Source organism: Mustela nigripes, chromosome 13, assembly GCF_022355385.1.
Source record: "Mustela nigripes isolate SB6536 chromosome 13, MUSNIG.SB6536, whole genome shotgun sequence".
Lineage (NCBI taxonomy): Eukaryota > Metazoa > Chordata > Mammalia > Carnivora > Mustelidae > Mustela > Mustela nigripes.
In genome coordinates, this window is record NC_081569.1 from 105,279,260 (window position 1) to 105,305,439 (window position 26,180).

The following is a 26,180-nucleotide window of genomic DNA, read 5'->3' on the forward strand; positions in this document are numbered from 1 at the left end:
TTTCTGTGCTTACTTTGTGTCTCTCAGAACTGGATGTTCCAGTGCACACCTTAGTAGCCTTCATCAGATCCTACCAGGAGGCGCTTTGTCCTTTGCCCACTTCCAGGCAAAGGGGATTGAATAAGTGCAGAGAGCACCCAGGGAGGCCGCCACAAGCCTGACCTGCGTATGCCAAGGGGCATACTAGATGGTTGGCCTAGCAGCTCTCTTTAGAAAGTAGGAATGTCTCCTTTATCTGTGAAAAGCTGCAAATCAAGCCTTTTTCCTAAATGTGAAGCTTGAAAACTTTAGACTTCATATAATAGATTTTATTTTGAAAAGTCATACTGGAATATCCTGTTCATCTGCATACCCTTAGTTTTCTTAGTATAACAAACACAATTTTTTATTCAAATCTAATTGTATCACATACAGAAAAGAGTGTGTTGCCTCTGTTTTAAAAGGAAGGTAATGGTCCTTACACTGGGAAAGGAAATTCTAATTCAATTTTCTTGACTTTTCATAAATCTCCCAGCTCTCCTAGCAAAAGACTTACTGTAGTCTGTTTTTATGCAGATGTTCCATCCTCTCCAACATTGTTAAAAGAATAATTACGTGCATCTTTCTTTGGTATTAGTGAACCATAATAAGAAATGTGTGTCTTCAATTTGGGTATAGTTTTGTGTGATTAAGCTTAGGAACAAGCGGTGATGTTCATAAACAGCTTGATTCTGAGCTGCAGATTCAAAGTGATTGCTTCAGAGTCTAAACGAGTTCAGCTGTGCCATAGGAGATTAAACATACTTGGCTGGATTCAGGCTGAATTTTCCAGGGAATGGGTCTCACAGAGCCGTGAAGAAATTTATTGGCCATTTCTGCACACAGCTTCCTCCCCTACCGTCCCCTGGTCACAGCTGTCCAGGCACATCACCAGCAAGAGGACAGTGTCAGCAGAAACAGTAACGCATTTGAAAATAAGACTTTACTGATTTTTATTTCAGTTGCCTTAAACGATACTGATATATTTCTTTGGAGCTTTAACCCTCCTAATTGTGAAGTCAAATTTAGGTTTTAGTTCCCATTTAGTTACTTAATACTGATACCATTAACTTGAAAAAATGAAGTCAAGTCACCCTCTGATGATATGTAGTCCTGAAAGAAAGGGAGCGACTGGAGACACAAGGAGCCAAACAGACACAGGAGCCAAACCTCCCTTCCCCGCTGCCCCACAATACCCCCGTCTGTTTCCCAGCCATGCGTTCTATCAGAAGTGGTAGCAGGAAGGGAGACTGAGACTCAAATAGCACATGTTCAGAACAGGATGATGGCAACGGACCAGTGGCCCTGAGGCCATTAAGGCTGGAGGATACTTTTAGTACAACTAGGTGATCATGGGCTCAAAGGAATGGAATAGACTTTCTCACATGCACAGCACCCGTGACTGTAATGTCAACTGAGATCTTCCTGAGAGCCTTGCTCTACAGAGTGTGACCCATAGACGTGTAGCATCGGCACTGCACGGGTACTAGTCAGAAGTGCAGCATCTTGGGCTTCCCTGCAGACAGACCAAATCAGAGCCCTCGTTTTAGCAAGAGCCCCAGGAGATCCATCTCCGCATTAAAGTTTGGGAAGCTGTGCTCAACGGATCCCCAGGTAGGGAGGTTGTAAGCCTCCCACCCACTCCTTCAAGCACACACTCCACAGCCTCATTTCCAAGTGATGTTGAATCATTTTTAGAACTTAAGTATTTATTCTGAAAGAATTGTTCATCTTAGTATCAGGTCTAATTTGATTGTTCCTGTTAAATGATTTGGCATAACAAAAAGTGTAGAAGATTCTACTTTTTGGCTTGAGGATTACACAAACTGCCGTGGTTTGATAGTGTCATAGTGTCACTAACTTGAGTTGCCAGAATGCTGTATTTAACTGCAGATCCAATCTTCTTTCTATCAAATATAAATAGTAATGTTCTCATCAGAGTGTAGTTATAGTTATATAACTATAGTTGGACAAGTTAATCTCTACCGAAGATTTCTAAACATTTCTTAAAGCTTTATCCAAATTTTAAAAGAACATTCAGTAGAGGTCACAAATCTGGAATTCTTAGTACTTTTGCTCTATGTTTTGGTTTTATAGTAATCCTAGTAATAGATTTATTAGTTGTTTATTTGTATTAAAAGTGATAGTAGCATGTAATCTGTGGACTTGTTTTGCTTGTATCCTAATTAAATCATAGAATTTGAAGAGGTAACTTCAGTTTTCTTTGCATAGAGAAAATCTCTCCTGGCTTTAGAGAAGGAAGAGGAAGAAGAGAGAAGTAAAACTATAGAAAGCTTGAAGACCGCACTAAGGACAAAGCCAATGAGGTAATTCTTTCCTGGATAGCATGTATTACTGGTCTCTCTCTCTTTTTCTTCTTCTGCCCTTTTTTTCTCCCTTCTTTCCTACCCTCCTTTTTTCTTTTTTCTGCAAGAGCCAAACTTTCAAGGAAGCCTTAAAAACCTTCAGTTGAATCATGGGTGAAATATTTTAATCATTGAACATTCAATAAATTGATTTTCTTCAATTAAAAGATATGCAGACAGCTGTTAAGATGACGTAAATTTAAAAAGACAGAGACTAGCAAGTGATGGTGCAAATGTGAAGAAATCACAGCCCTTGTACATTGTTGGTGGGAATGTAAAATGGTGCAGCCACTTCAGAAAACAGTTGGACAGTTTCTCAGAATGTTAAACATAGTGTTGCCCTATCACCTGTCAATTCTACTCCTCGATATATAGCTGAGGGAACAGGAATGTTCATGTTAACAGTATTCATAATGACCAAAAAGTGGAAACAACCCAAATTCTATCAGCTGATGAATGGATAAATAGAAGGTGATATATCCATACAATGAATTATTATTCATCTCTAGAAAGGAATAGACTACTGATATATGCTACAACATGGACAAGCCTTGAAGTTATTTATGCAGAGTGAAAGAAGCCAGATGAAAAAGGAAAACATATTGCATGATTTCATTTCTATGAAATGTCCAGAAAACACCAATCCATATAGACAGAAAGACCAAACCATTCAGAGAGAAAAATTAGTGGTTTCTTAGGGTTGGGGAGAGGGGGAAATGGTCCTTCGGGGATGACTAGACTGTTCTGAAATCAGAAGATGTCAGTGGTTGCACAGCTCTGTGAATATTCATACATTTGAAAGTATGAATTTTATGGCATGCGAGTTATATCTCAATGAAACTGTTACTTAAAAATATGGGCAGTCAGCCTCCACTTGTGTATCTCTCACACCTTCATTTTCTATTAGTCTTTAAGGTTTGGTGGAATGTTGGGTTGCTTATAGGTACATTTCATTAACATGGGAGCTGTGAATGAAGCGACTTGATTTAACCAGCTGGGCTATATCTGTGTTGTGTGACTGCATGAGATGGCTGGAAAATAAAGATTTCCTTTTCTTTATTTGACTATAAAATGCTAACTAAGAAAAATATATTGATTTATCAAAAATCCTATGCCGTTATATGACAGGCTTTGTACCAATTCTAACTACATCGGTATTTTTCTATTTGTGTGTGTGTTTCCATTCTCAGATATTAATAGGTATCCAAAACTAAGTGAGTTTGGAAATTTCTGGAGTAGTCATATAAACAAGTTACGTTATTTCTGAAATTTTCAGAGTTTCACGTGTATATGTGCATCGTGAATTTTTCTCATAGATCAGCTTACAGTAAATAAATGCCATGGGTATCAATTAATGTGCAGTAACAAAGGCTCACTTTTGTTTTATTTTAGCAGTTTATTTATTTAGTTTTTTAAGTAGGCTCCAGGCTCATCATGGGGCTTAAACTCATGACACTAAAATCAAGAGTCACATGCTCTGTGAACTGAGCCAGCCAGCTGCCCTTTCTTTGTTTTATATATAGGCATTCTCAGAGCATGTCCTACAAAAGAAGGGTTTTGCTACAAAATGTTAGTAATATAGATTATCATTTGACAAGCAAATATCCTGGAGCTTAAGGATGTTCTTTGACTTTCAATGATTAACATAAAGGTGTTTAGGAAGTTATAATAACACAGGACTTTTTTTTTTTTTTTAAGATTTTATTTATTCACTTGACAGACAGAGATCACAAGTAGGCAGAGAGGCAGGCAGAGAGGCAGGCAGAGAGAGAGAGGAGAAAGCAGGCTCCCCGCTGAGCAGAGAGCCCCATGCAGGGCTCAATCCCAGGTCCCTGGGATCATGACCTGAGCCGAAGAGAGAGGCTTTAACCTACTGAGCCACCCAGGCGCCCCTTAACACAGGACTTTAAGACCACATATTCTGAGTGTCTTCGTGTTCTTGATTTACTGTGGCTCTATGATCCATTCATTGGTTTTATTTCTTGTATCGGTTGAGATCTGTTTATCTCAAACAGAGATTATTTCACATATCTGGTAGAGCTGACCATTGGGTTTGTGCTGAGGAGGGGGTCAGGAATTCAGAAGACTTTTTTCATGAGGTCTTTGATACTTCAGGAACTACATCTTCCTTTCTCCTGTCCGGGCAAAACTTTTCCAGTAAGGGCTATTAGAAAATCGCAAAGAGACCTAAGTCTGATCCATTTTAACCTTCTTCTGCCAGGTTTGTAACCAGATTTATTGACTTGGATGGCCTGTCATGTATTCTCAACTTTCTAAAGACCATGGACTACGAGACCTCAGAGTCTCGAATACATACCTCTCTCATTGGATGTATAAAGGCGCTAATGAACAACTCTCAAGGTCGGGCTCATGTCCTGGCCCACTCTGAGAGTATTAATGTGATTGCTCAGAGTCTGAGCACAGAGAACATTAAAACGAAGGTGGCCGTGCTGGAAATCTTGGGCGCCGTGTGCCTGGTTCCCGGGGGCCACAAGAAGGTTCTGCAGGCCATGCTGCACTACCAGAAGTATGCCAGCGAAAGAACCCGCTTTCAGGTAGGCACGCTCACTCTTCACTTTGTCATCCACCCCGTCTGACAGGTGCTTTCCTGGCCCTGAAGGGGGATCGTCACTTAAGATTCTCCTCTGTGGTGATGACTCAAGCGTTTCCTTCCTCTTGGGTTTTAGTACCAGAGTAGAATATGCCTTCACTAGTTGATCAACCTGGGATTTTAGATTTACTGAATTTGAAAATTTGGCCCTGCTTCCTACAACACATCTTTTTGAATCCACTAAATGCAGTGTTCCCTGAAATTTCACAGGTTATCATTCCTGATTTAGTATCAGTATAAACAGTGAGATTATGTCACCGTATTTATACTCAAATATAAAAAACAAACCAAGTCAAAAGCACAGTCTTTTGTACTTTGTATGCATGTATAAATGGACATAGGTGATGTAGGAATTTTGAAAGTAGAGTGTTTTGAACATATTTTAAGAAAAATAAAAGGTGGCTTTTCTATGGATGCATGTGATTCTGAGTAAACGCAAGATTTAAAACATTTACTTCTGAGCATAAAAATCAATAAAATGAGTGTAAGATTACTGATGATTCCATCCTTTGTTTTTATGTTTGTATCCTTGATAGACATTAATTAACGACTTGGATAAAAGCACAGGGCGGTATCGAGATGAAGTGAGTCTCAAGACTGCCATCATGTCCTTCATCAATGCAGTGCTAAGCCAAGGTGCAGGAGTGGTAAGAACCTTCCATGCTACTCTTGAAAACATGGATTATTAAAGAATAATCTTCTTAAAAAGGTTTCTGTGAGTCCAAAAAGCATAAATATGTGTTTTATCACCCTTTCACTTTCAGGAAAGTTTGGACTTTAGACTTCATCTTCGCTATGAATTTCTGATGTTAGGAATTCAACCTGTAATAGATAAATTAAGGGAACATGAAAATTCAACATTAGATAGGTAAGTCAGATTGGTATCATCTGAGATAGCTCATGCTTTTTTCCTTGTACGTAGTGCCTGTGACTTGCATGTGGCCTTTCTGTAACATAAAGAGTTGGCTCCTGAATATTAGTTCAATGAATGGTGCTTTTGTGGTTAGACTTTGTCAGTGAAAGAAGTAACACATTGTATAGAGAATTTAATGCGGGTGTGGCATCAGACTGAATCCACGTCCTCATGCTACCTCCTAACTTGCTATGTATTCTGGTCAAGGTGGTCAATTTTTCTGAATCTTACTGGTTGGTTCCCCCCTACAAAGAAATAGTGATAATAATGATGATAATGATGACCACTATCTTTTGTGGGCTGTTATGAAGATTGACTATAAGACATGGAATCTCTTAGCACCATGAGAGGCATTCTGTGAATGTGAATTTTTACTCTTTTGTTCATTTGCTCATTTGTAATCATTTTGCTATTTCTAAGCTATCCCACTAGCTAGCTCTCAGACCTTTCCTTCTACTGCATTTCTTCCTCATTCATGCACTCTGAACATGCTCTTCTCCTTGGTAATCTGTGACCGTGTTAAAATACTTTTGCCTCAGGGCCTTTGCACTTGCTATTTTCTCAGCATTAAAAGATCTTACCACATATGTCTAAATTGCTTATTCCCTTCTTCCCTTCAGAGAGAGCTTTTCCAGCAGTGTGTGTACACAACTCACATCACCTCACATCGTTCTCTTTTCCCTTTACCCTGATGTACTTGTCTTCATAGAACTTATCCTCAGTGTCTAAAATACATAGTAGGGGTTCAGTAAATACTTGAATGAATAAGTGAATGGCATGAGTATTTCTTTGGTCTTAATTCATCAGTCAGGCAAGTGTAGATATATGAACTTATTTTTCTTTCTTTCTTTCTTTCTTTTTTTTTAAGATTTTATTTATTTATTTGGCAGAGAGAGAGAGACAGAGATCACAAGTAGGCAGGCAGAGAGAGAGAGGGAAGCAGGCTCCCCACTGAGCGGAGAGCCTATTGTGGGGCTGGATCCCAGGACCCTGAGATCATGACCTGAGCCGAAGGCAGAGGCTTAACCCACTGAGCCACCCAGGCACCCCCACAATTATTTTTCCATAAGGGAGTCCCTGAGCAGAATCTGGACTTGATTGTTTTTGGATTTGATAAATATTTGTTAATTGCCTACTATATACCAGCCATCCTAGGTTTTTAGGTTTGTCTCTTATTGTGATCTCATTTCAGTCAGAGTATGTCTTTTTCCTTAGAACAGTTAAGTAAAGGCATCCAAATTTTGTTGTCTTAATTCTTACTTTTTTTTTTTTTTAAGATTTTATTTATTTACTTGACAGACAGAGATCACAAGTAGGCAGAGAGGCAGGCAGAGAGAGAGAGAGGAGGAAGCAGGCTCCCCGCAGAGCAGAGAGCCCGATGTGGGGCGTGATCCCAGGACTCTGGGATCATGACCTGAGCCAAAGGCAGAGGCTTTAACCCACTGAGCCACCCAGGCGCCCCTGTTGTCATATTTCTTTTAGAGAAATCTATGAATATTCAGGAAAGGCCTTCATATTAATGTCCTAATTCCCATGTGCTTGTGTTTGTAGGATGTTCTACTTTTAATAGCTTCTCTTTTATTGGATTTCAGACATTTAGATTTTTTTGAAATGCTCCGAAATGAAGATGAACTAGAATTTGCCAAAAGATTTGAACTGGTAGGTATGCTCATGATTATTCTGATTTAATTCATCAGCTCCTGGAATTTCCCTGTTGTGTGTTGAGTGGACAAGGACTGGGTATAACCTGCTGCCCACGTGGCAGGATTAGCTGGCTGCCTTGGATTTGCTTACCTTGCTTTGCAGATATTGAGGATATTGGCTGCTTGACCTAGATTTCTTTTTCATATGGAATAGGTTCACATAGACACAAAAAGTGCGACTCAGATGTTTGAACTGACCAGGAAGAGGCTGACCCATAGTGAAGCTTACCCTCACTTCATGTCCATCCTGCACCACTGCCTCCAAATGCCTTGTGAGTGTGTTTGTGACTTACACGTGTGTTTTCCGAATGTTTGGACATCATCCAAAGGGCCCTGTCTTCTGAGCAGTACTGATTAGGTCGGGTGCACACCATGGATTACATACCTTGGTTTTGTGACAGTCCAGAGTGTCTCCACACAGCTCCATGGTGAGCTGTGTATTGTGACATTCCAAAACTGAAGTGAATTATAACCTAGTTTGATTTTAAAAATAAATATATGCCTCACAACACATTTCGAAAAGGCTAGAAAGTGCCTCTCAATCACATAAGTGATCACTGCATGTCGGAATTCCAGAAACTTTGGGAAGTGCTGGTGCAGATGTAAACATCTCTGATTCTGTGGCTCTGGTGGGTGACCACTATTGAAAAATATTCATCCTAGTTTAGAAACAACTTGAAGTATTTTTCCACCATTCTTTTCTTTTTTAGATAAGAGAAGTGGCAACACCGTTCAGTACTGGCTACTACTAGATAGAATTATACAGCAAATAGTTATTCAAAATGACAAAGGACAGGACCCCGACACCACACCTTTGGAAAACTTTAACATTAAGAATGTCGTACGAATGTAAGTTTCTTATTTTGCAGTCTGTGAGATAATAGTCACCATGTAAGACATTTATTTTTTCCCTACTTTAAAATAGCAGCTGGGGGAACTGAAATGTTCTAGACGTCAAATATGAGTATATATATGTATGTAATATATCTGAGTAACATCCGGGTTTAAATGGGTTTCAAGCATACTGAGGGCTTTCTGTGCAGCGGACTATTTTTGTACCTAGAGAGCATGTATTTTGGCAGTGGGCCTTTTATGTTTTTTGTAATGAATACTCCTTTTACTATTATACAGGTTGGTTAATGAAAATGAAGTTAAACAGTGGAAAGAACAAGCAGAAAAGATGAGAAAAGGTAAATAATGAGGCCCCGACAAGAGAAGAGGCCATGTTACTGGTTAATTGGGCAGCTCTGCCCTCTGTATATTTTAGAAATTTGCGTTAATACTTCTTCCCAACTTTAGTGCATCAGTCTTTCCTTTTTCCATGTCTTAGGGGCATTTTTGCCCTGTTTTCTCTTGAATTGAGCTATTTTAGTTTTCATGCTGATTGCTAAGTATTTTATCCTTTTATTATAATTATGTAAATTTTTTTGGAAGAGCTTGTAGCATTTGGTGTTTGGTATTCATTGATTCAAATTTTCTTAACTACTGCTCCTTCCAGCCTCCCTGCCCCGCCCCATAACTGTTCATTAAGTCACACTAGGTTTTAAGAAATGTAATAAAGAACAGCAGGGGGCGCCTGGGTGGCTCAGTGGGTTAAGCCGCTGCCTTCGGCTCAGGTCATGATCTCAGGGTCCTGGGATCGAGGCCCGCATCGGACTCTCTGCTCAGCAGGGAGCCTGCTTCCTCCTCTCTCTCTGCCTCACTCTCTGCCTGCTTGTGATCTCTCTCTGTCAAATAAATAAATAAAATCTTTAAAAAAAAAAAAAAAATAAGAACAGCAGGGATGACCCAGAATTTTAAAAGGAAAACCCAGGCCACTTGGTTTCAGCAGCCCCATTCGCCATGTGACCTTAAATTGGTACCAGTTATAAAAAGAAAAATCATGTAGAAAACCACTGACCGTTGTAGATATATACATTATGAGACTTTCACAGACCAGTTCTTGGTGAGTATTAGAATATGTCTTTGGTATTAACACTTAGCATCAAATGCCAGGAGGGTCATTTGTGCCTATTGCTGTGCCAGCGCAGAGAAGGGACATAAGTTGCCCCACTTCCTTCAGAATACAACAACTGAAGTTGGCCCTTTTGTAAAAACAGTCCTGTTCCTGGCCTCTGCTCTTTCACTATGCTGGTTAACTGACTTCCTTTTCCTGGTCCAAGTTATTTAGCCACAGCCAGCAAAACACAATAGCATTCACCCCGATATTTAGTGTGTTGAAAAGAGGGTCCAAAAGATGCCAGAGCATTTCCTTTTCCCTCATCACATTTGTCCTTTTCCATTGAGCAGAAAAGCAGAGCCACCACTGCTAGCAGGAAATACCATGTGTGAAGTACATTTATATTACAGGTTCCTCACGTAAGGAACATTGCTCTCACATAAGCAAGGTTGCCACATACATTTTTTATTAATAGATTCCAGAAATTGTTATAGAAAGAAGAGAAACACTAAGAGTTTGGGGTGAAGAGAGATTATACCAAAGAGAAGATGATCGGGGGGAACTCTAGGGGTGCCCTCTAGAGCATGGGGATTCAAGGGTGCAAGCTGAGGAGAGTATGTAGGACAGAAGCTTTGGAGTCATTCATTTGTTCCGTGGATGCTTGTCTAATGCCTGTATATATCAGGCACTGCATTGGGCTCTGGGTACATGTGCAGGCAGTGACGTCCTCTTCTCCACTCTTCTTCCTCTGTGAGATGCAGATTACACCCAGCTCACAGAGCTGTTACAAAGATTAAATGACAAAGCAAATAAAGAGGCTCTAATGTAATGCCTGGCACATACAGTTGCACAGTAAACAATAGGGACTGTGGTAGGATTCTCCCCTCATAGGTGGTACAAGAGATAAGGGCCAAGGTCAGTGAGGTCACAGGGAGAGTGTAAAAAAGGAGGTACTGTAGATAAAATTAATTCTTTTCTGAAAGCTTCAGGTAGCAAGGGTGTATTAAAGAGGGCATACTTTGATGAATCGGAGGGTGGAGGCTGTGAGGAGATGGGAAGTTCTCTGGACCTGAAAGGTGGAAGTAACTTGGTGTCCTTTGTGGAAAGAAGCCTTTTGGCAGCAGCTTCCCAGACATGGTATTATATCCGAGTCATCTGATGGGCATTTGAAAACCAATTCCTAAGCCCTGTCCCCCCAACCATAGAACAGACTCCCAAAATGTTAAACTCTCTCAGGTGGTTCTGACACACAGCTGGGTTTGTCAGAGCTTCATGACCAGTGATCAGAGGCAAGTCTTACAATTGTGGAAGAGGAATGAAGTGGAGGTAGAAGAGGAGACTGGGGTGCAGTGAGGTCATTTTTAGACACATCTCAGAGGAAGTCAGGGGCGCATTCCACACAGCGGCAGAAGCGGACTGGTGGTTATCTTGACTCCAAAGCTTTCTAGTGGCTTGACCTCTTCTCTGTGAACTGAGTTGGGGGAACTCAGAAAGTAAGAGACAGAGAAAGCAAGAATTTAAATGTGTTACCAGATTCAGAAATAGAGACTAATTCTGTGTAGCTCTGCCCCAGTGGATTATATCTCTAGTGGGTTTACTAAATAAAAGGAGTAGGAATCGGGGCCAAGTATTTGAAATAAAAATCTGCAGCCTAAACTTCATTAGTCTTTTTTCCCAAAGCCCCTCACTCCTGTGAGGGCTGGAGTCAGCAGGCATATTGGCAATGTAAATAAGCATTAGGCTAAATTGGATGCCTTGTTCCATTAGAGAAGGATTGGGAAGTCAGTAAAACTACAGCGGACACCTCATAGTTCTCTCCCCAGATTATGGTGATTCTCACACTCTGCCCTTGTTTTTAATGCTGAGATGATAACATTTGCTTTCACAAGTTTTAAGAATTATTTGTCAGAAGCATGAAATCCTTCAAGTCCAAGTAGCCTTCTGAGAGGAGAAGGGGAAAAGGGACTCGGTGTTGGGACAGACATGGTCTGAGATCAGCATGTCCTCACAGAGCAAGATCTTCCCTTTCAGCCCTGTGCTCGTTGGACATGAGCCAGCAACCTAGCTAATAAAGAGTGGCTTCTCATTTCTAATTTGTGAAAAGAGGCCCTTTTAATATTCGTTTTCCCTAGAGTGATTAAAGGGCCATTTATATGACAGGATCCTGAAGTAAGTACCAACCAGGACCCCTTCTCCTCCGCAAATAGGTGCTCACACTTTAGGGTCTCTTCTGTAGCTAATAATGTTCATCTAAGGACCCCTCCAAGTACTAACACCACTGAACCCACAAGCTGCTCCCTTTGATGGAGAAGAGGAATAATATTTACCTAATAAAGAGCCTCAACAATCATCCGCAGCCAATTTTCTGTTTAGAGAAAGCGCTTCCACTTTGAAGAGTCCCCTGTTTTCATGTCCTGTTGTTTTCTTGTGCAGAGCACAATGAATTACAACAGAAATTGGAAAAGAAGGAGCGCGAGTGTGATGCCAAGACCCAAGAGAAGGAAGAGATGATGCAGACCTTAAATAAAATGAAAGAGAAACTTGAAAAGGAGACTAGCGAGCATAAGCAAGTCAAGCAGCAGGTGGCGGATCTCACAGCACAGCTCCATGAGCTCAGCAGGGTGAGCACAGTGAGGGCCGGGTGATGGGCCGGGTCTTGGCAGCTGCCGAGGCCGCACTTACCCTGGAGACCCTCACCTTAGGCAGACAACTGCTGCCTGGGGATAAATCCTGGTGATTTATCACGGGGTCGGAAGACTCGCTCCCTCTGCTATCCTGTGGGTTAGGCAGCAGAGGCGACGTGAGGGTGTGCATTTCTAATACAGGTCCTCTCATCAGAGCAGAGGGACTCACACTGACTTCTTGAAATGAAAACTGGTTTTTTGAAAACCAGACCATGATGTTACAAGAAGCGAGACATATGTGAATGAGTGCTTTACAAATTAGCCCTGAGGTTCCAGATACAAAGGGCTGACTCAGTTGTCCCTGAGGAGCCTACACCCATTTGATTTACTGCCCCTGCAAACCCATCTTCTCAGAAGTGTGGATTTCTCTATAACATACATTTTAGGCAAAGTTTCAGACTCTCAGAATCATCTGATGAATTTACTTCTTCCACTGACATTTTGTCGTCTTTTTTTTTTTTTTTTTTTTTTTTTTACCTTTTCAGAGAGCTGTCTGTGCTTCAATCCCAGGGGGACCCTCACCTGGAGCTCCAGGGGGGCCCTTTCCTTCCTCTGTACCAGGATCCCTCGTTCCGCCGCCCCCACCACCTCCACCCCTGCCAGGTGTAATGCTTCCACCCCCACCCCCTCCCCTTCCTCCAGGCGGCCCTCCCCCTCCCCCGGGGCCACCTCCCTTAGGAGGGATCCTGCCACCTCCTGGTGCTCCACTGGGGCTGGCACTCAAGAAGAAAAACATTCCGCAGCCCACAAATGCCCTGAAATCCTTCAACTGGTCTAAGCTGCCCGAGGTAAGCCCTTTGTTCTAATTTTCCCTCTAAGGGATAGCATTAGCAGCTTGCAATGTTGTGCCTGCAAAGGGAAACAGTCCTGGCCGTTAATTGATTTCAGTTTCTAGTTTGGACTCGGGTTCTCACCAGCTCAGATATTTACGTGATAAAACTGGACTAAATGGCATGTTGTCTGAAGCCAGCCCACTTTGAGCATCTGGTAAAATGAAAAATTGGGGATAGTAGCACTTTGAAAAAAAAAAAATCGTGTCTATTCTTTTTGTGTATTAACTATAACTCTAGCACTTATTAACTTGTTGTTTGCAGAATAAACTAGAAGGAACAGTATGGACTGAAATTGATGATACAAAAGTCTTCAAAATTCTAGATCTTGAAGACCTGGAAAGAACATTCTCTGCCTACCAAAGACAGCAGGTAACAACACATGGTCTCCAAGATGCTAAAAGAATAAAAAAACATCATCCTTGTGCGTGGTTCCTGGGCCATCTGTCACCCCATGATGTGATAGGCATCTTAGTTCTAGGCTGCTGGGTCTACCCTGGTATGTTCCTGCCAAGCAGCATGGTGTGTGTGTGTCCACATGTGTGTCTAGGTGCCCGTCAGTTGTGTGTGTGAACGTGTTGATACTCATACCCTGGTGTGTATTCAAGACCTTATCTCCTTTGGTGGAAGCAGTTCTTAATACTTATGATTTTTATCACTTGTACTTAGTCCAGAAGGGTCACCAGGAGAAAATAGTACTAGGAGAGCTACGTAACTTGTATTGTCCCCTCACGAGGTGTGTTTCTCAAGCCATTTTAGCATATCTGGCTTTTAAATATATGTATCAAGTGGTTATTATCAGAAGTGGACTGCTCTGAAGTAGGTGGAGCTTTTAGAAGTGCAGAAGTTTGTAAATAACTCTAACTTGGCAGTTAGCTAAAACCTCGGAGAGGAATTCTGACTGTATGTCATGAACCTGATAGACTCAGAAGTGGGGCTGGGAAGGCGGAGCTAGTTGGCGGATGGCACTGATAGAGAGAACCAGAGAAGCTTCTGAAACATGAGCAAAGCATTTGTGATACTAGTGAGAATACTAGTGGTACCTGGTGCTTGCTGGCTGGCTGTGTCGATGTGACCAGTTAGCAAGCATGATGCCATAAGCCCCAATCCCTTCTGGCTGGTACCTCTTACTCCTAGAGATGGCATCTTAATAGATCCTCCTAATAGTAGACCAGAAGAGGTCACAGCAAGGTGGCTGGGGACAGAGAATTTCAGAAGAACAAGGAACAGGTGGAGTAGGGTCCCAGTCAGACACCTGGGAAGGGCTACATTGTATCCTGGAGCATGAGCAGGAAGATTCTTCACCGTGACCAAAGAGATGCTGCAGAGAGCAGAACAGGTCTTACTAGGAACGCAGGCATCTGCACAGGGGCTTTCCTTGGGCTTTGCTGGGAGGTCTTTAATGCCTGCAGGAATCATGCCCGGGCAGGGTGGGGGGCCATCCTCAGACAAGCTGCACACTTCCTAGTCTGCTTAGGCGGGGCCTGGTTCCCAAGGAAAAGTGTCTCAGAACAGAACAAGCAAGCATCAGGAGAAGATGGACTGAGGCTGGGGAGAAGAAAAGCTGACACATTTTTATTTCAAAACCTTTGATGCATCTGAACTTGAAAAGGTAGTGTATGCCTTTTAGTCAGAATATTTCACTGAGAGGGAAAGCTTCTCTGTAGTGCATTTTATGCTATGCTAGTTGAGTACGAAAATGCAGATGGTTGTCTGTTATGGTAGCATGACCCTAAAACAGGAGCCCCTCAGCTGGGACCTCCCTCCGTCCCCCGTAAGTATGAGGCAGTTGTACACACAAAATAAAGGAAAGCAAAGAAAAAAACGATAAGACATGCCCAGTAGCTTTCAAAGGACAACCGAAGGGTATGTTTTCGGGCCCTCGTATGGCAGGTGTTTGGATCAGGCTTGTTCTGATTGGCTGTGATGGGCCTCTTCTCTCTGGCTCTCTGCTGACCCAGGAGGGTGTTCTCTGGGTGACATTTTAGCAAATTTCCTGTTAGATTCAAATGATCTTCTGACCTCGTTGCACATCCAATTGATTTCCCACTTCAGTTTTAGTCACTAATACTGGCCCATTCTGGATGCCTAAGATGAAGGTTTAGGAATTCAGAAAAGTAAATTAAAGGAAGGGAAAACAGCAGTTATTCCAAGCTGCTGTTCAAGTCTGAGCATGTAGGCTGCATTTATTATGAGGGCAGGTGGTTAAAAGACCCAAGTTTACAAGACTCGTAATTAACAGGCTTTCAACAGAAGGTGCAGAAGGATGCTGCCAAAGTGCTCTGGGACAAATATGTGGACAGTTCTCAAGAGCTCTGGGAGATGAGGTTGTAGAAAGCCTAGCAATTGGGTAATTGTCTCCTAGCAACCAGTTGCTGTTTAAGTAATCAGTAGTCATTCCCGTCAGTATAGACCAGAACATTTCAGTTGTACTTAACACTAAGTAGACTGGTAAGTAGAATCATTTGTGACATTTTCAATAGCACTTCCTGGAAAAAAAATTTCAACACATTTGGCTCTGCTTAATTGAAGTATGTTTCCTCTCTTGGTGCAAGAATTTGAGATGAGATTTTTAAACCATAGATATATTTCCCAAATGAAGGTAATGTGAGCCATTTTATTGAGTTTATTACATGTTGAGAGACAAAAAAAAAAAAAAAAAAAAAAATCTAAAGATACAGACATTCTAGTAGAAATATGTAGGACAGAGTAAAGGAAATGGGGTATCTGTCATTGCGTGTTCCCTAGTCTCCTATCTAATGGCAATGTCTAAGACCCGTGCATTTTCATTTTAATCTTGGCAGTGCACTATGTAATTATCATCACACTTGAACTGCTCTCTTTTCCACTCCCAAGTGAATACTGGGAACCTATTTTTTTTCTACGATATCTCCTCTTTCTTCTCTCCACTTCTAAAACCCTGGTCAGATTGCCTGAACTTCAGCCAGTTGCTTGAGCAAGTCAGTTTCTTAGGCAGAAGAACACTTGAATGCCATTACTTGCATGCCTGTAACAAGAACACTACACTGAGTAAGATTTTGAACAAAATCTCAAATATGAGATTAGTATAATTTAGGTGAACACTGATTTATGATATTTAGGAGAGATTTTATATACATATGTACACATACACAAAAAATGCCCAATTGATCTGAGAAATATTTTATCATTAAAATCAAAATGTATTTATAATGTCTGCTTTGTATATGAAATACTTCAAAGGTTGCAGATGTATTAAACTGTTACACAGGTGTGCGAAGCAACTTGCTACATAAAAGCAAAGTGGAGAAACCTGCAAACAACCATAATATAGACTAAAAAATGACAATATTAAGTATCTATTACGTTTTTGGTGCTGAATATGAAATATATAGTCCCAGTCTCATCAATCCCAAAATTTAATTCTTGAGGCACTCTTATACTTACTTTTTTATTTAACCCTCATGCCAGCTCTATGAGGTATTATTTCTATCTCACCAATAAGTAGAAATAGGGCTTAGTTTATATTCAGTGTCTGAACAGGTGGCACAACCAGGTTACAAAGTGGCGTAAATTCTCAGTTTCACTTGGTTCTTATGCAGTGCTCCTGTTGGTGATGAAAGTCAGGCTTTGTAAAGGATTGTCTGTAATCACAGTTTTAAGAATTAGACCATTTCTATTCAGGATTTTTTTTTTCAGTGTGGATAGCAAAGGTGTGCAGAGCTGATTATGTAGGCTTATGTGCCCCATGAAATGGACTAGCAGGCAGTTATTCCCCTGCTTACATTCCAGAAGTTCATTTGAAAGTCAATTTCTTGAATCTCAGAACCTTATTTTCTCATTGAAACTGTATTATGCGTGATTTCCAGGCCAACCACAAAAGACTTATTTTAATACATAATGTGCATTGCATAGTAGTACTGTTTCAGATAGAGTTGAACAATATTCATTTTGGTTTTGTGGGAAATTTTCCTGTTGAGATGTTATAAATTCATTCTCCCTATCTGTGGAGTTGGGTAGAGGAAAGTGAATGTCCCATTAACCTAAAAGGAGTCATATCTTTGTAGCAATAAATTAACAGCTTGTATCTCCATTCCTTCTCAGTTTTTTGCCTGAGGACACTCCTTTAGCAGCATGTAGTATAACATTTGAAAGCCTCTCTGCTCTGATTTAGGGAACTAAGGATAACTGTTATCCCAAGCTCCTGAATCTGACCTCTCCTGCTAATATGTAATAGAGAAGTCATTCTTGGGCTCCCATTTGGAACATTCAATGCTATCTTCTCATTTTTTTAAATATAAATGATCAAAGAATTTTTCTTTCTTTTTACATTTTCATTATTCTGTAGATCTAGATTTTACATTGAAAAATTATGAATTAGGGTATTTATTTCAGGAATCTTGGCCCTTAGCCACAGCACATATAGAAAGAAAAGGTTTTGTACAAATAGTATGTATTTCTATGAATAGTATGCATTTTTCTAGAGAGAGGTCCCTAGCTTTTATCAGATTTACAAAGGGAACTCAACCTCAAAAAGATTAAGAACCATTCAGGTAAGGATTATTATTATCTGTGAAGTGTTGAAGCATCCTGTCATTGCAGAACTTTATCTCTAAGAATCTGTCAGCATTGGTTCCTGAAAATGCAAGTCCCAGCTTTCTGTTTCCCAAAGGCCTACACCAAAAATCATCTGAAAAAATCAGACATCCTATTAGGTAGAACCAAATATAGCTGATCTTATGGTGTTTGGCCCAAGCCAATTAGGGAATAATTTAGAAGTTTCAAGAAGAATGGTAACTTATTTGAAAGAGGCCTGGAAACATCATTATTTTTAACATAGCATATCTAATAAGCTTTGTGATTTTATTTAAAATGTGTTGGGTTAAAGGACCCCTAAAGAAGGGAAATCTTAAGGCTAACAATTGACTAAACTCTCCCATGGCCTTCCTCATCCTCACCTCTGGAAAGATAAGATACCTTACTTAGCTATTAACTGTTACCCTTACTTCTGCTGCTGGTGATAAATGGGAGATCCTGGACCAGCTGTTCTTCAACTCTGTGGAAAAAGAGAGCAATAGGAGAAAAAAATGGGCTTGATCATCAGCCTGAAAGATAATTGTATAATAGCTTCCAAGTACCAAGCTCATACGTGTGTGTCAGGTACTGTACAAAATGCTTTCCATGAATTATCATGTTTAATCATCACAATAATAATCCAGTTGTTAATTCATTTTGCAGATAGTAAGACTGAGCTGCAAGCCTCACACCCAGTCAGTGATAGTTGCCTAATTCCATAGCGCACTACAGTGAAGGTCCCAAGTCTTAACTTTCTGGTGGTGGGAACTTAATGGAGAGTAAGTTGATAGAAAACTTCAAAGAAGTTTTTTCTTTGAAGGCCAGACAGTAAAAGCTGGATCTAAATTCAACTTGTCTCTTTAAGAGAGAAAAGTAGGATAAGATGACTTCATGGAATCCATGTTACCATAGTTTTTTCCTGCCCTTGGAAGGAGACACTGCTTTCACAGGGCAAGTGTCCTGAGGAGTTTCAGACTAGAAAACCTGGTTGTTAAAACCAGGACAAAAGAAAAGTGTGGCATCGGAGAAGCAAGGTTTCCTGTGGTTATCAACTTATGTAAATGCCATTCTAGAAAAGCAATCCATCCTTGTATGGGTGGAGCAGAAGAGGGACACATTGTGCTTCCCACTGGAAGAATGATGTGGAACGGCTCATCTTAGCTATGCTGTCAGGGCCGGTGCAGCCTTGAGGAACCTGCTGAACAACTGCTGGTTGTGCAAGCCGTTGGCCTGAGAGCTGGTGTGTGTTTTGTACACCAAAGCCCCACTCATTCCAGCACAGCAGAAACATGTGAAGAAAGCTGGCACTTTCTCTTAACGTGTCAGTTGCTTCTCCCTCTTTCTCTTCTTCGTTCCAAGTCTCGTCTGGAGTATTTCAGGAAGAGGCTGCTGACCTTGTGTGCTTGAACAGCCCTGAGGCAGCTGGGACAGCGCCACCAAGGGCCTGCACACAACATGATCATGTATTGTCTCTTAATTGCACATTCTGTCTTTTTCCTCATACTACCCACAGTGCCACCAGGCATTGTTTGGGACTCAGGGGATTCTGAGGATTAACATTATTGACCTATATTGTTGAGTTTGTCTTTTGTATTTTCTTAATCCTTCCTTATGGCACAAGAAGACAGGAGATTATTTCAACACCATCACCACCACCACCCCCACCCACCCAAAAAGAATATTTTGCTGGTAGGACATTACCATGGGAGTAGTTTCCTCAAGTTGATGGAATTGATTGATATTTTTCTGCTTCAAGTGAATATCATCATGTTGAATAAATGGAGCCCATTTCTCTTTCAAAGAGAATTTGTTCCTTTCCCAACTTGGGTCTTTCCGGAGTGTCTAAGTCCTTTCTTCTCTGAATTTGATTTGCCCGCATTGAAAATGGTGTACTGCGCATGTCGTTTTTCTCTCCCCAGAATGCTTAGTTCGCACTCTTCATCGTATCTTCAGTCAGACTCTCCCATCTTCATCAACTCTCATGGCTGGTCCTTGGGGCATAAATTCTCTCTTACCCTGTGTCACTGATTTCCTTGACTGCTTTCACTTTCTCCCACTTGTTGCTGTGATTTCTGAACTGCATGTGTCTGATTTGCCTTTTCCATGCCTCTGCCATGGCTGTAGGATTTCTTTGTGAACAGTAACTCCAAGCAGGTAAGTAAGCAACTACTCAAATTTTGCTTACTATAACTTCTTGGCTCAACATAAGCTCAAAATATCTTGGTTATCCAATTTTTTTTTTCCTAGATAGTGTAACTCAGGGCTTATATAATTCTGCATTGGGTTTCAACTCTTAACTGATACTTAGAGGTCTGCCTGAAAATCTCAGCATGACAGAAGACAGTTGACGTTTGATCACATGGTGCCTCTTACTATAAATTTCATATTGTCTTTGTTTTCCTAAACTGTTACACAGTTCTAGAGCTCATTGGTTTTCTTACATTTTAAAAATGCTGTGATCCATTTTTAAAATTGATTCTGACCTCTAATAAAATTAAAACTTGCTATTTATCAAGTTAGTCTGGATTTTCACCTTGATGCCCAGTTTACATAAATATACAATTGTTTTTTGCCTCTTCCACCATAAATTACGATGGGACATCATTGCTTACAGCTTTTTGTACAGCAGCGGAGTACACAACAAAGTAGTGTTTTGTTGTTAATTCAAGTAATTGCACTCATGCCTTGAACTGCCCCCTGTCTGTTATCCATCAGACTCCAGGGTGATGAAAGGTACCATCTGGGCTTGGGAGCTTCCTGTTGCACATGAGGACGTTTGGCAGGATTTATTGTTCAGCTTTTTGAGTGCTCAGGATGCAAATGGTTCTGGAGTGAATGGGCCCTGCAAACGGCCAGGACTGGCAATGGCAAGCCTCAGCCGAGCTTGATTCATAGTGACAGTTCTTCTGTCTGCTATCCATAGGGATTTGGGGGACAAAAGGAGGGCACTGCTCACTGATAATTTATGCACGCTTAGCATCTTCAACTTCGAGATGCACTTTGTTCTTCCAAAAATGCTTTTTCAAATGTGGGTGGTCAACTTTTCTTACTACTTCCCTTTGTCAACTTGATTTTAGCCCTTTGTTCCACCACCTCCCTGGACTCCCTCCCTCACCATCTCAGCCTCGCCTGTGTGTGTGCGTGCGCGCGTGTGTGTGTATGTGTGTGTGTAAACAGAAAATTTAAAGGAAAATGTGTGTCTGAAGTCGGAATGTCCCTGTTTGACTTTGATGGATTTCTTTCATGCTCTTTATAGAAAGAAGCAGATGCCATTGATGACACACTGAGTTCCAAACTTAAAGTCAAAGAACTTTCAGTGATTGATGGTCGGAGAGCTCAGAATTGCAACATCCTTCTCTCGAGGTATTGTTGATATTGAATAAACATTTCTGGTAGGACCAACTTTCTTCTCCCGTGGCTCCCATCCACACGTTTGTACTTGTTCTTTTAATCGGATTCTGCTGAGATTCAGTTCTTTGGATTCTCTTTTGTCTAAGGAGAGGAGAACTCATGGCCCCTACTTCCCTGTGTGGAATATATCAGAGCTGGATGCTTCTTCGTTTCTTAGAGTTTAATTTCCACAGAGTCCTGAAGTTAAAGAGTGGAACATCCCAAATCAGTGTTTTGTTTTGTTTATTTTTCCAGAGAGCCTATAAAATGGACTTTACCTTTACTTATATTTCCTGGCTTTAGAAATATTTTAGCTGTTGAGTAACACTGTCCCAGAATCAGCAGCAATGGTAAAAGCTCTTTGTTTCATTTTGCTTTTCTAAGTCACCTTTTTATACTTCAAGTTTATGATTTTCATGTTCTTTCTGAACATTTTTATGACTAAAGAGATGTAAATCTCAAACCTGAGTGAAATGCTAATTTATCCATTTCAGCCTTGTTGAGAATCTTTCTCATAATTAGTGAACCATCACGGCCTTGGAACTTGAAAAGAAGAAAGGAAACTTGGGAGGCTGGAATCTGCCCATAGCTTCAGGCACTATGTCTGGTTGTTCTGGGCATTTCAAGTAGCTTTTCTGTATCTAATTTCTTCTTTTCTCTAGAAGGAACTTTTCTGTCAGGCAAAGATACCTAACGCTTAAGAGATAAATGAATATCCTAAATTTGGGGGCATTAAATATAAGCCTCCCTGGTCACATTCTGAAAGAATATTATATAGGTATTAAAGCTGGTTTAAGGTGGCTTCATTTTCAGAGTAAAAAGGGAAAGTGGCAGCCTTTATTTTTTATTTATTCAGGAAGTGCAAGCATGGGGAGGGGCAGAGGCGGAGGTAAAGAATCTCAAGCAGACTCTGCACTGAGTGCCAAGCCCAACGTGGGGCTCGGTCTCATGACCCTGAGATCATGACCCAAGCTGCATTCAAGACTCAGGCATTTCACTGGCTGAGCCACCCAGGCGCCCCTGCGGTCTTTATTTTTAGATGGTCTTACAGTGAATTTCTTTTAACATAAAACACTGCTGCTTGGGTTACAGCGTGGAGCTTGATTATTAGCCAGATATATATTACTTTAGGGAGCAAATGTTTCTTCTCTTAGAAGAGAAACTGAAGCTTAATGAGATCCCTGAATTTAATACAACCAGGAAGGTAACGAGAACCATCCTATTGGCATTTAATTTCTGCCTCTGGCTGGAAGCTATGTAAATGGCCAGGCCCTGTACTTAGCCCCACTTTTTTTCTCCCTGAACACATGCTCAGGAAGATACCAGGGAAATAAACTGAAGGTCTACTTACTTTTCTTCTATAGTATATACAATTCGCTTTGCTGTCATTTCCTTTTACAAGTCACATTCTTAGTAGTGACATTAAATGAAAATTGGGGGGAAGTTTTTTTTCCCCCTAAAGCCTAGAATTTCTGCCTCTTTTTATGCTTTTGCAGTGTAGAGGGACATTTTTAAACAGCTTGACAAAGGGAGCTATCACCCTGAATTTCTATATTACTTAAGTGCTCATCACAGTAAAATCTGTGACCTAGTTCCTCATAGACAGATTATTCTCAGTACGAGATGTCAGTGAGGATAATAACACTGACACCAGTTACAGAGAAGGTTACAGCTCTTTCTGGCAAATTTCCCATCTCATTATTGAAGGAATTATTTCTTATTTGTGCTGTGCAGTTTCCTTGTTACCTCAGAAGTGTCAGAGCTTAAGGTGACTTAGAACTTGAACACTGTATCTAAACTCTCTCTGGAAGATAATTTTTGAGAAATTGCCTTGTATCTGTTAGAGTAGCTATTAAAATCCAATTTAACGAATGAGTGTTATTATAATGAGCATAATTAAAAAGCAGATTGTACATAACAAGGTAATTTTGAGTCCCAGCTGACCTTACAGTAATTAGACCTTATGGATCAGGTTCTAAAACCTCTTTCCCACTGAGGATTCAGCCCTATATGCTTTTCTGCTCCATGATCAATAGTTTTACTCCTGTCAGGAAAGCACAGGACTGACCTGTAGTGTGCTGTGTGGTAAAAGTAATAGAAATGAAGCAGATTTAGTTTTAATTTAGGTTGTGTTTAGTTATTTAGCTGGTCAGCAGTTCACCTTACTTTTACCACCCCCCTTCAGTGGCAGTGCGTTACCACATGCGGAAGGAGCTAGGGGCTAGAAGGAAGGAAGAAACCTAGGAAAGTGTGTGTGATGCTTTTTTTCTTAGAGTTATCACTTTGACGCATTTGTTTGCCTGGCGCTATGCAGGGTGCCACAGAACAGACCGTGACTTTGAAAGCTCATGGCTCACTGGAGAATGGAAATGACACCAGCAAGGTAGCTTGTGAACAGCTCAGGCCTAGGCTGATGGAGCTTGAAGGAGCCAGAAGGAGCCAGATGCTCAGCCAAGTGAGAAGGACACTGATGGGGCTCACCAGAGGGAGGGGACCTCCTAGAGCGATAACAGTTACACTGTGGGGGTACGGGGGGGGGCAGTTCTGAAGAGGCACTCCGCGGAAGCCAAGGCACCTGAGGGGTCGGCGCATAGCTGAGAAGGAGAGCCCCGCATGGTGGCATCATCAGTCATAAGGAATGAGACTGGGCAAGAGAGCCCGGGATCCATGCCTGGTGCCTTCGTGAGTGCATCACTCAGTCAGGGACAAGCAATACCCTCCTCATCTATAAAATGAAGATGAGGGGGGGACTCAGGAGTCAGAAGGAAGCCCTTCCTTCCCCACAAGCCCAGCAGGGGAGGGACGCACAGTCCCTGTACTTGGGACTCGCCGCCTTCATGGCCAGGACTACCCGCAGCTCCTGGAAAGAGACTGCCTGGAAGGTGACTTTGAAACAGAAGCTCCAGGCCATGAGGGTCCCCGCTTGCCACAGACTTGCAAGTGCAGTGAACGTGGTGCTCCTCAAACTAAGAACCCCCTCCTCAGGCCACAGGCAGAGGGAGCACCAACTTACCGGGCTTATCCAGGTGACATGTGGCAATTAAAATTCACTCTGCTTTATTCCCTAAAACCGACCTCTCCCTCCCTCCCCCAAAAAAGAAAGAAACTTGGAAGCTGGTTTATATTGCAAAATGAACCCACCTTAAATACACTTTTATGAAGTGTTCTGCCATTCTTTTTTTTTCCAGATGCTCACTTAAAATGGCGGCCAGGGTGCAGTAAACCACAAAAAGCTACTTTAAAGTTGGGGGATTTGGCTTAAATCCACTGAAGCAGAGCTAAGGCTGATCTAGCCGTCCATCCCTAACTCATTTTCATTATGCCTGGATGTTCCAGTTCTCTTGGCAAATTTTTGAAATACTTGAGGGACGCAAGGTAGACTTAACTACTGTTTTTAAGTGGCCGGTTTGTTTCCTTCCTTGTAAAGAAAGTTGAGGTGGATGTCTGAGAAGTTGCCACCCTCCAGCACACCAGAACACTGGCAAGCTTTAAAAGCGATTAAAACATTAGAATTGGTAGGGTCCTTAAATTACAGAGATTAGCAGCAACTCACTCTGTGGATGACAGATGATACTGAGAACCCAGCAACCTACAGACTGGTCCCCGAGGGCGGAGTCCCCTTCTCCTCTTTCCCCGAGGGCGCAGTCTCTTTGTCTGCTCCAGCAGGCCGCGTGTGAGGCAGTATGTTGACAGGTAGATTTTCTTAAGTACTATCCATTAAAGTCTCAAGTCTCTTTGTGAAACACATAAAGAGAAACCAAAATTGTTATGAATTAGAGCTGGTGTTTAGTCCAGACAGCCTCTGGGGGTTGAGAAGCATAAATATATACAATTTCAAAAGCAAGAAGTTCTGCACTCCATATGGGGAGCTAATGAATGCAAATCTGATACTTCAAGTATTGTTCTCACTCCGATTTTCAACCCCTTTTCTTTTAAATGCAAAACAGAAGGGCTCAGCGGAACCACACCATAAAGTAGTTTCTTCAGCTCAGTGTGAAAAGGACACAGAACTAATTTACTTTTTTCTTCTAAGTGGGGCTTTTCTCAGGATGGCTATAGACGGTTCCACAGCCAGTTGGTTTTTATTAGTGGCGGTTTCAGCCTTCCTCAATGTTCCTCTTCCCTGGCCGGGCCTGGCTGAACTGTGGTGTTTGCTCCTAAAGGATTCAAAGCCTTTCGTGTCCTAGAATTGAGGGCTACCCAGAGCCTGTCCGGTGAAGCCAGGATATTTTTTATCCTATCATATGTTTTACCCACACCAGCTCAGCTAAATGGTTCCAATGAAGTTTGGGGATTTTCCATCATGATGTTCTGGTGAAAATGTTTGTGGGGTGATGATTGTCCCAAGAAGACTAAAACAACCTGAAGAGGTCTGAGCAGGTCCAGGGAATTATGAGGGTGCCATACCTCAGATGAGGTGATAGAATGGGTCTCCTTTTAGAACACAGGCAGTTTCAGGGCTCCTGGGAGACTCAGTCAGTTAAGTGTCTCAGTCTTGATCTCAGGGTCATAAGTTCTAGCCCCATATCCATCAGGACACACTCTCCCTCTCTTTTAAAAACAAAAACAAAAACAAAAAAGCAGTTTCACATATTGCCTAGATGCCATGTATTTGGATTTGACAACAGGAGGTAAAAGAGGATGCTACTAGTACAGTAAGATGCACGGATTTGTTCCTTCCCTTTCCTACTTACTGGCACATGAAACAACATTCAGTGTACATAGCAAAATGGCTGGTTTTCACAAGATTATGTCAAAGTTTAGCGAAAAGGACAAGCCAGAGCTGTCCAGAGTGGGGTGTGTGTGAACCCCAGGTTCCTTTCCTCCTTCTGTGACCTTTGTGCCCACCCCTGCACTCAGGCTGCCCTCTCGTTTATCTGTGAGAGCACGAGTATTGCAGCTTATCGTTTGATGCCCCCAAACACTATAACCATCTTTAAATTAAGAACGCTGTCTTGAAATTCTTGTTTAATACTCCTGGGCCTAATGGATGCTGTGTACAGAGAAGAAACTGGTAGAAGTAATGGGTTGTGAGAGTGCTTTGGGAAGTGTTCATAATGACCCTACTAAGCGCAGTGTAGTGATCACGTATCTGCATGTGAATGTTTAGGTTAGGAAAGTACTGCTGCTTCTTGTCCCCTTTGGAGAAGAGTCCGTTGGAGAGTAATACCT

The 26,180-nt window shown here is 41.5% G+C and overlaps 1 protein-coding gene across 3 annotated transcripts in view; it reads left to right on the forward strand.

Moving 5' to 3' along the window:
* Window positions 1–26,180, forward strand: part of DAAM1 (dishevelled associated activator of morphogenesis 1) — a 163,296-nt gene that overhangs the window by 111,201 nt on the left and 25,915 nt on the right. For 2 of the 3 annotated variants that reach the window (XM_059373313.1, XM_059373314.1), the window contains exons 5-17: window positions 2,251–2,345; window positions 4,606–4,939; window positions 5,532–5,642; window positions 5,760–5,863; window positions 7,501–7,567; window positions 7,766–7,883; window positions 8,322–8,460; window positions 8,743–8,801; window positions 11,984–12,171; window positions 12,720–13,022; window positions 13,329–13,436; window positions 19,743–19,772; window positions 20,875–20,981. In XM_059373313.1, the coding sequence (XP_059229296.1) occupies window positions 2,251–2,345; window positions 4,606–4,939; window positions 5,532–5,642; window positions 5,760–5,863; window positions 7,501–7,567; window positions 7,766–7,883; window positions 8,322–8,460; window positions 8,743–8,801; window positions 11,984–12,171; window positions 12,720–13,022; window positions 13,329–13,436; window positions 19,743–19,772; window positions 20,875–20,981 (1,763 nt within the window). The remainder of the gene's footprint in view (window positions 1–2,250; window positions 2,346–4,605; window positions 4,940–5,531; window positions 5,643–5,759; window positions 5,864–7,500; window positions 7,568–7,765; window positions 7,884–8,321; window positions 8,461–8,742; window positions 8,802–11,983; window positions 12,172–12,719; window positions 13,023–13,328; window positions 13,437–19,742; window positions 19,773–20,874; window positions 20,982–26,180) is intronic. The other variant, XM_059373315.1, reaches the window with a different exon arrangement.